The sequence below is a fragment of the Montipora foliosa genome, chromosome 14 (assembly GCF_036669935.1).
Source record: "Montipora foliosa isolate CH-2021 chromosome 14, ASM3666993v2, whole genome shotgun sequence".
NCBI classification, from domain to species: Eukaryota; Metazoa; Cnidaria; class Anthozoa; order Scleractinia; family Acroporidae; genus Montipora; species Montipora foliosa.
This window is the reverse complement of record NC_090882.1, coordinates 5,283,936-5,293,935: the sequence shown is the minus strand read 5'-3', so window position 1 is coordinate 5,293,935 and position 10,000 is coordinate 5,283,936. Positions and strand designations below refer to the sequence as shown.

At 39.2% G+C, this 10,000-nt stretch overlaps 1 protein-coding gene across 1 annotated transcript in view; it reads left to right on the top strand.

The window, feature by feature from the left end:
• LOC137985066 (molybdenum cofactor biosynthesis protein 1-like) overlaps window positions 1–10,000 on the top strand; it is a 23,518-nt gene that overhangs the window by 4,398 nt on the left and 9,120 nt on the right. Inside the window, exons 2-5 of the mRNA XM_068832515.1 lie at window positions 818–950; window positions 2,467–2,634; window positions 3,360–3,524; window positions 4,588–4,649. Coding sequence (XP_068688616.1) covers window positions 818–950; window positions 2,467–2,634; window positions 3,360–3,524; window positions 4,588–4,649 — 528 coding nt within the window. The remainder of the gene's footprint in view (window positions 1–817; window positions 951–2,466; window positions 2,635–3,359; window positions 3,525–4,587; window positions 4,650–10,000) is intronic.

The window sequence follows — 10,000 nt, the reverse complement described above, 5'->3', positions numbered from 1 at the left end:
CGTAAGGCAATTGAGCCCAGCTGGTGCTTTCCTCCTTGCTCTATGACGATCTTAAGCATCTCACGATCAATACATTGAAGTTCCGTGACGGGAAGGTGTTGTGTCCTCATCAAGTAAGTCAAGGCAGGTAAGGCATACTGATTGGAGGCTACGATGCGATTGAAATCAGAGAGCAGACTGGACCATAATTATGATGGACTTTCTGTTCAGGTACACCTCGGTGGTGAGTTTAAAAGCTATCTGATCTTCTTGTCTTGTGCTTTCCAACACGCCCAGAAACATATACTGAGCTCAACTCTCTTCTAGACATTATTTTGATCACTGATGCTTCGTCAAATGCTAAGCTCTCGGCATCCTCTACCTTCACTCCTCTCTTGATGTGTACAGCAGAGCACTTTCTTGGATTCCAGTCGAGGTCGATTATTATTATTATTATTACTATTATTATTATTATTGTCATCATCATATTATTACTTGCACAATGGCACTCAGTTTCCTTGGAACAGTTGCTAATGTGCCATTGACGATAATATAATAAATAAATATTACTTTCTGCACTGTTTATAAGTCATTAATTATTTCATTTGCCAGATCAAGATATTAATTTTTTAATTGATCTTCTCCTGTTGCTTAGTGCCAACTTTCCTGTCACTCAGGCGAGCAACATCAACCATCAGAAAACCGTACTGTTGTTTTCCTTGTTCACAATATGTGCCCAAGAGTTAAACAGTTGGAGAGTGGGTTGTTTAATTTGCAAGAGATCTCTCAACAAAGGAATAATGATCTTACCAGTATTTTCCTTCCTTTTTCCATGTAGGTTGAGCAACCAAGACGGAGACTGTACTTCAAGGATAACGACGTAAAACCTCTTTCAGAATTCCTGTCAGATAAATTTGGAAGACACCACACGTATCTTAGGATTTCATTAACGGAACGCTGCAATTTAAGATGTATGTGAAAGTAAATACATGTAATAACAACTTTAAAGTATTGATTTGACCACTTTTAGGGGCTTTTCAGGGTTTTTGAAGCATTGGATAGGAATGAAATTATAGTGGCAAATTTCACATGTTAAAACCTCAAAACCTGGTGCATACTGGTACCTGCCAACTCTCCTGGTTTTCTTGGGAGTCTCCAAGTTTTTCATCAAATCTCCCAGTTAGAGCACCAAAACTCCCAGGAAAATACCTACCATGACCTTTTTCAAGATCTTTTCATTAATTTTATTATTTTTCGAGACGTCAAAAAGGAAATAAAACAAGATGTGGATTTAGTGCTCTTATTTGAGCTGTTCTTGATTGGAAAACGTAAAAGAGAACCGTCAAATTGATAATTATAATTATATTTAACGAGTATTGTAACTGGTCAGAAATCAATCAATGAAATTGCACAGTTGGCACGGTTATGGGAACAATAAAATGCTATCCTAACCAAGAGATATGGAACATTCGGAAGGCCTTCAGGTGATTTCGGAGAGTATTTAGACGTTGTTAAAAAATGACATTATTGCAATGCAAAGATTTGTGTGATCACCAATGTAATCAACCTCCTACTCCAGTTACAAGTTTTCTACCGTAAGTGAGCAGCTTTGTCACTTTGACTTTAGTCAAGATTGGGTGCCCAGGACATCCAGTAGCCTGCACTATTGGCAGCCAGCTCGCCGATGGAGAGTGCTCTCATGGCTAGATCCTGGCAACCCAGCCATGTGTCCCCATGCAGCACTGGACTGGCACCTGTGGCACTGATAAAAACAGTGGGAAAAGGCAGTTGGGAAGAGGGGAAACAACCTCTAAAAAAACACTCCACAGACACACTTTTCCTGCTACACAACTACAGCACTATGATGTAACAGTACACATGCGTGGCAAATCACAGCACGTTCATTGACCTAACAAACCCACTGACCATAACTGGCACATACTCATCCCTGTTGTTACATGTAACTCTAAAGCCGATGACACACGGTTCAACATCCTGCAACATTTGTTGAGCGAACCATGTTGCACAGACATGTTGAACGAAATCAAGCTGATCTCTATTTTCGTCCAACATTGTTCAACAATGTTCAACGTGTTGAATGGTATATAAATTTCAACATTCAACATGACACGACGTACTGTTTGAAACATTTGTTGAACAACAGCTGCAACATTTGTTGATCAACAAATGTTGAACCGTGTATAAACGGCTTAATAAAATACATTTAACTGCCTTTTATTTAAAGTCTTGCAGAGGAAAGGAAAATAGGAACTGAAAAACATTTGGTGCTTTGTACAAAAGGCTTACCTGGGTAAAAATCAAAACTTGAGCTCCCACTCTCAAGGTTGTCGAAAGTCAAACAGGTTGTTTCGTGGTTAATATTTAAGATAACACTGAGTCTGATAATCCTGATCATCTGGGACTTTTTTCTTTTTGATAAACGAAGACTACTGTAATGTAGGCTCTAAGGTTTGTGTGTGTTTGCAGGTCAATACTGTATGCCGGAGGAAGGTGTGCAACTTTCACAAAACAATGAACTATTAACAACAGAAGAAATCATAACATTGGCCAAACTGTTTGTCAAAGAAGGTGTTGACAAGATAAGACTGACTGGTGGTGAACCATTGATTCGAAAAGATATTGTCGAGCTTTGTGGTTAGACATAAATGTTTTGTTTGATATTTTGTAGTACACCCATTTTAGCAGTATTTTCTTCACTATATCTTGTCATGAGCAATACCCTGTTCCCTAAATGAACGAATATCAAGAAAATCGTCCAGAACAAATTGGTGTCTCAAATGACATAGTTATTATTATTTGGCTTATACAATAAAGGGCTGTATCGGCTATCACTGGAATAAGAAAAGTGACTTCTTAAAGTTTGGGGATTTACTCAAATCACAGAAATAAAATGTGCAATAAATGCGATAAATGAAACTTTGACATACTCTGTTTTTGCAGAAGGTTACACTGAGAAGTTTAAGAAGTGATAGTAATTTAATATGATGACCCTAATACAAAAAAGAATCATTGAATGGTTGCAGTTCACCTGAAATAATGTACACAAACACAACCCTTTAATTAAATATTAAAAAGATATCATCATATGTATTTACTGTGGGGACACTCGAACCATGAACACTTGATATTTTTTTGTACATTTTTTCAGTGACTATAGAATGTGGGATCGTCCTTTTGACAAGAGTATTTAATGTTTTTACACTCACAAAACTATACATGTAACACCATACATCATAAGAAGAGTCTTTATTTCTTTGTCGTCAAAACTGAAAAACAATGTACACAAAAATGTTAAGTGTTCACGGTTCAAGTGTCCTTACTGTAATTTGTTCCTGAAAAAATTTTTTGTTTTATTTTAGCGGAACTAAGTCGATTAGATGGTCTTCAAACATTGGCTATGACAACTAATGCAGTTACTTTGAAAAGGAAGTTGCCACAACTGCGAAAAGCGGGACTAAAGTCTATCAACATTAGTCTTGACACTCTGGAGCCACAAAAATTTGAATTCCTCACAAGAAGAAAGGGTATGAGCATTTGGTGATGTTATTAAAAATTATTTGACAGATTTTTCTTTATTCACTCAATCGAAACTTCATGGTTTTCTGGGATAAAAACAACCGAACAAATTCCATACCGATTTTCATTCTGACTTTCAGCCTTTTAAAAGTCAGAACTTTCATTTCGGGTGGGATACAAAACTGCACTAGTAAGGAGACTGGGAACAGCAGGCCAGTGACATCATTACACGAATGCAGGGAATTTTATTAGGGATAGAAATTTCGTTCTTTTGTCTTTTGCATCTCAGAGGCAGTTCCAGCAACTTCAGGCCCTGGAAAAATTTCGTTCTGGTATTGACATCACAGTTTTGCTATCCCCAGTCACCGTACTAGCGCGGTTTTGTTTGCCACCGGAAGTGAAAATTCCAATTTTTAAATGGCTAAACCTTAAGGACACAGAAGGAAAATCGGCATGAAAATTTTTCAATGGTTTTTATCTCAGAAAACCATGATGATGTTCCAATCGAGTGGATAAAGAAAAATCTGGTACGTACACTTTAAATGCATAAAAGGATTGATCCTAAACCTGTTTTAAGATCCTAGGGACCTTGTGTTGAAAGTCCGAGCCAGCATTGCAAAGGTCGACCAGTTGCACTCTGGGTGCCAAGAATACAAGAATATCCCTATTTACAGTATATTTGGAAGGAAAACATGACTTTTTTTTTAAGTTTTCAAGTCATGACATTTTGCAACTGTTTTATTTTCTCTAGTCTTGAAAACAGTGTCGTGTTTAAAAGAACAAAATTGTCACGGCACTCCCGCAAAATTGTCGCACGCTTCCAATATTTGGAGTACCGAGTGCATCTCCAGAGATGCGTTCAGCACCCATGTTCTTTCTAGCACGGGTGCCTAATAAATTATGTTTACACACGAAAAATGTACCGCACCGTGCTCGAAAGACATAGGTACGGTACCGAGATTTCAGAGAACCGGGCCAAATTTTTGTGCTAGTGTTAGTTTAGTGAATTAAACAGCTGCATGGTATACAGAAAAGTTTTGCAGCGTTCAATATGCACGTTTATTTTTCCAGGGTGGCACAAAGTCATGGAGTCCATAGATTGTGCATTAGAACTTGGATTTCACCCGTTAAAGGTAGTCAAAACATAAAAGTATTCGATTAAAAAGACAAACGCAACTAGATTCATTTTGACAACGTTTCGACATCGTCCGATGTCATCGTCAGGCAATGAATTTTAATCGGATGAAGCATAACTTATAGTACAAGAACAATAGAACAATATATACAATAGTACGCTAACAATAAATGTGAAATCTAGTAAATAGTTTTGCCCTGACAGAGTCTGACTGCACATTAAGTGATGGTTTTAATTCTTTGATGTAGAACATCTCATGAATTAAGCAATCAAATTTCGATGCGCATTTCTTTAAGACACTAAAACTCGCCGCTGGGGGTGCTGTTGTTAGGCCATGATCTGCTAGGCGATGCCTCCCCATAGCTGAGTATCTATGTTCCTCAATTCGTTGATGCAAGTGACGAGCTGTATAGCCAACATAGCTCGCATCACACGAGCCACATTGAAATTTGTAGACGACTAGTTGTTGGCTGACTAAAGATGGTTTGGGCTCACGGAATTTAAGGACATCCTCGAGCTTGCGGCTGACAAAAACTGGCTGTAGATCTATATCCAGTTTCTTATTTAGCTGAGTAAGTTGGCGCTTCACAATATCGGCTGGTTTTTGGCCAATAAATGGCAAGACGATTCTAATGGTGTTTTTATTATTATTGCTGGTAGATTGTGATTCGACATCTGATGTATTGATAAAGTTACAAATGGTTGCCTCAATCAATTCAGACGGGTATCGTAGCTTGTGAAAAATGGATCTTACGTTTTCACATTCTTTTTCAAACAGCTCGGTCGTTGAGGACAGACTGTACGCCCGGTGAAGCATTGTCTTGAGTAGAGATTTCTTGTATTTGTTGTCCACATGACTCTGGTAGTGCAACAAGAGGCCTTTGTTGGTAGTTTTAGTGTCTTAAAGAAATGCGCATCGAAATTTGATTGCTTAATTCATGAGATGTTCTACATCAAAGAATTAAAACCATCACTTAATGTGCAGTCATACTCTGTCAGGGCAAAACTATTTACTTAGATTTCACATTTATTGTTAGCGTACTATTGTATATATTGTTCTATTGTTCTTGTACTATAAGTTATGCTTCATCCGATTAAAATTCATTGCCTGACGATGACATCGGACGATGTCGAAACATTGTCAAAATGAATCTAGTTGCGTTTGTCTTTTTAATCAATTTTATCACAAGATCTAGACTTATAAAAGTATTCATTAGAAATTTATTTAACGGAAGAAAGGATATTGCAGCTGATGGCATACAATTCTCTGTAACTTCTGTTCTGTTTCTGTTTTATTAATCGGTAACGCTTGTTTGCAAAACAACCGATGTAACTAACTGGTTTGGTTTGGCTGTCGCAAAGCGACAGATCCACGTTTGAAGCAATACTGTCGGTCCCCTTTGTGACCAAGAACTCTGGCGTGGCTCACTAGTCCAATTGCGGATCTACAGACTTTTGGACATGTATCAGAGGGATAGCATCCGGGCGCTGATATTCGCGCCTTCCGGCAGCGACGACGTTCTTTGAGTTCTTCTATTCGGCAGTCCTCAAGCTTGACCACATCAGCCTTGACCGCCGTCCTCCACTTAGTTTTGTCCCTGGCAAGGGTTTCAAAGTCCGATATGCCGCATTTGGCCAGTGAGTTCTTCAGCTGATGCTTAAAATGCTTCTTGGGAGCGCCGAGTGGGCGTGTGCCATCAGACAGTTCGCTTTTCAATAGATCACGTGATAGTCTCTCCTCACCCATCCATACAACATGCCCCGCCCACCGAAGTCGTACTTCCATAAAGTAGGCCTCAATTCCGCGCATGTGGCACCGAGACAGCACTTCGGTGTTAGATATGCGATCCTGCCAAGATATACCAGCAATTCTCCGTAGACAGCGCATATGGAAAGGATCTAGTTGTTTTACATGCCGCCGATATACTCTTCACGTTTCAGCTCCGTAAAGCAGTACTGTTAAAACAGCCGCTTGATAGACAGATACTTTAGTTGCCAGGGTGATGTCACGGGTGTTCCATAATCCCGAAGCAAGACGGCCAAAAGTCGAAGAAGCTTTTGCAATCCGTGCAGTGATTTCAGAGTCGACAGAGCAATCGTTTGATATTGCACCACCCAAGTAACAGAATTTGGTAACATTGTGCTTTCAAATTATCCGACCCCGTCGTAACTGCTGGTTCTTTGTATCAGGCACCTGGCTTAGGTTGCAAAAGCACTTCGATTTTCTTTATGGATATCGAGAGGCCATACCTTGTGGTAGCCTTATGAAAGCAGTCAATAAGAACTTGGGCATCTCCTTCGCTATGTACTATTAGAGCACAGTCATCTGCGTAGAGCAGTTCTCTGACCAGCGTGTGATGAACTTTGGTCTTTGCCTTCAGTCGGCGGAGGTTGCATTTGCCGCCATCGTATCGCACGTTCAAGCTGATACCTTTATCACAATCGTGAAAGGCATAACGTGTTAAGGTTTTAAGGTGTTAAGATTTGAAAGCAGTTTGGAAATGTTTGAAACACCAACTATATTATTGCTCATTGGGGCAAAGGGAATAGGGGTCAATTTCTGGCGTGTCATCTACATTTTCTGTAGTGAAGACACAAAATGAAAGAATTCGTTGAGAATACTGGCCTTGTCAAAGTTTGAACTACAGTGCCTGCCCTGTGCATTAAGTGTTGGTATACTGTACCTTGCCATTGTGACTTTACATACTTCCAGAACCTCTTCGGGTTTTCAGTCATGTTGTCAGATAATATGCAGGAAATGTAGTTATTGCTGGCATGATTTACACGTTGTTTAGTTAGACGCCTAAAGTTTTTTAAGTTACTCTGTGCCTCTGCAGTGTTAAAGATTTCGGAAGCGGTGTTTTTTCCTAACCGAACGCCTGAGGCTCCTATCAAATCAAGGATTTGAGTTGGAAGACTTAATAATCTTCTTTGGAAAGTGCTTTTTTGCATTCCTCATCATCATTTCTTTAAAAGCAACCCGCATTTGTTCGACCGACGGCATGTGTATGATAAGGGAGGAGAGGTGATTTTCACATTCGTTTGCAAGATCAGGAAGAACGTTCTCAGAGTTTCCACGCTTAAAAGCAAACACTTCCCGTAGCTTGGACAATACACCTCGCTTGCGTTGAAAGGGGAGGCCAAGTAATTTTATTCGTTCAATTGCTCCGAAATAACATCTTCAATACTTAAAAACAACACCCGTCTGGGCTTATCTGGGCCCTCACTAACTTCGTTGCTTCTCTGAGCTCACCGTTTGCAAGAAAGGCGAGGATGGTTTATTCTGCATTGCTTAGGGTGTAAATTGCAAAGCAAGTATCTAGGAATTGAACTGGTAAAGTATGAACGATGTTAAAGTTTCGGGACATTAGGGAGCTTACGCATAGACGAACACGACGGCCATGAGAACGCCACAAAACAATTGGGAGTTAGAGCGACTTGCGTATGACCTTGAAAAAGGGTCCGCTGTTTGTTTCACGGACCAATGTTTGGCAAGATTAAAACAGAGCTTCTCCTTATTTCCGCAAAGGTAACTCCTAATATGGGTAGTAAACAGTTCGATTGCCCAATCACATTACTGCATTTCAAATGACGTCAAAGCGAAACTTTTCAGAAAGTTCCACGGAGAGATAACATTGTCTGCATCGGCGTTCGCTAAGACAACGCAAACTCGTGCTCGTTTGTTTTTGTTCGATAAGGCAATTAAATGTTTTGCTTTTTTGTTTACGTTTTGTTTTTACATTAACTTTTCAAACTCGTATGAATGTCGCTCTATTGGGTAGTTTTTAGCAAGGACAACGTCACTTCAAAATATAACTTAGCGCTATTGTAACTATTTCGCGATTATTCCATCTTGTTCACCTTGAACAATAGGGGCGAACTATCATATAACTGGATTTATAGGAACGGTTCGTAAGGTGGCTCGAACCGGTTTCAACCAACGGAATGTCTTATTAAAAGGATTAACTCTACAACACTGTTTCACTTATTGGCAATGTTATGGCATGACATGAAGCGCCAATAATTGCTTAACAAGATACTCTTATTAATGTGAGGTAATAAATTACGATGGCAACAAAAGAACCATCTGAAAACGCCCTATATTTTGTGTATAAGCGCTTATATCTAAAAAACTCACTGTGCGACCCTCATTTTTTATTGCTGAAAAGTGATCAGCAGGCTACGACGAAACTCTCTGCAAAGTTTAAAAAACATTATCTGCGGCGGATTGAGAGCCACCTTAAAATTTTTCAGTTGTGAAGGTGGCAATGAATTTACGCCAGAGAATTTTTTTAAACTGTGCTCAGAGTTTTATCTTAGCGTGCCTATCACTCTCCAGCCGAATAAAAAAATGAGGGTCACCGAGTTTGTTTATGAATTATATGCGTTCAAAGACAAAATATAGGGTGTTTTAGATAGCTCTTTTGTTGCCATGGTAACCTATTAGCTCACATTAATGAGTGCATCTTGTTGAGCATTTATTGGTGTTTCATATGGTTTCATGACATTTCCGTTAAGTGAAACAATTCGTTAGATTCATTCCTTCGAAATAGTACAGTTTGTTGAAAGATTTAAAACTGGCTTGAGCCTCCTTAAAGGAGCTATGTCACGCTATTTTAGGGTATTTTGGCGAAATATTTCGTTAATCACGAGATTAAAATTCGAAAATGTTAATGTGGAATTTCCTTTACTGATACAATTATCGTTACATCACGAACAAGATGATTGTCAGCAAAAACAGGCGATTTGCAATAAACTTGAGAGACGTCGGACTGACTTTTTTCAAAATTACCCAAATGCAATCCGTTTCAACCTTGTCCATTTGTGTCCAGCCATGCTTCTCTTTCCTTTTGCTGTATTTCGTTCACGTTGTTCAACAGTTTTAAGTGGTTTTTGTAATGTTTCATTCCACGTTTTCGTCACTTTGGGTCTCGTGAAATTACATTGTTTTGCGTGACATAGCGACAAAAAGAAATGCACTGAAATGCGTGCTTCGTGTGAAGCACGCTTATTTTAACAATGATATTCTTGCTCTGTGACGATGGGCCTTGGCGTTGCCGTAACCATCGTTGTTAAAACTCCCTACTACGGAGTTTAAGATCTACGACGCGACGGTGACGAAAACGCAATTTAAAATTGCAAGTTCAGGTTGATTAATCTTTTTCGTCATTACGTCGGGTTGTCTAACTTCTTAAAACTAGCGCAACTTTCCAGGAACTGAATTAGGAGGTGCGGTGTGGAATCTACGTCTTGTGGTCACGTTCTGTCTAAAACTTGAGAATTGGTCATTTCACGTCGCAGATTTACCGAAAACGTAAAAGAAATGTACAAAAATGAAAAATGCACGTG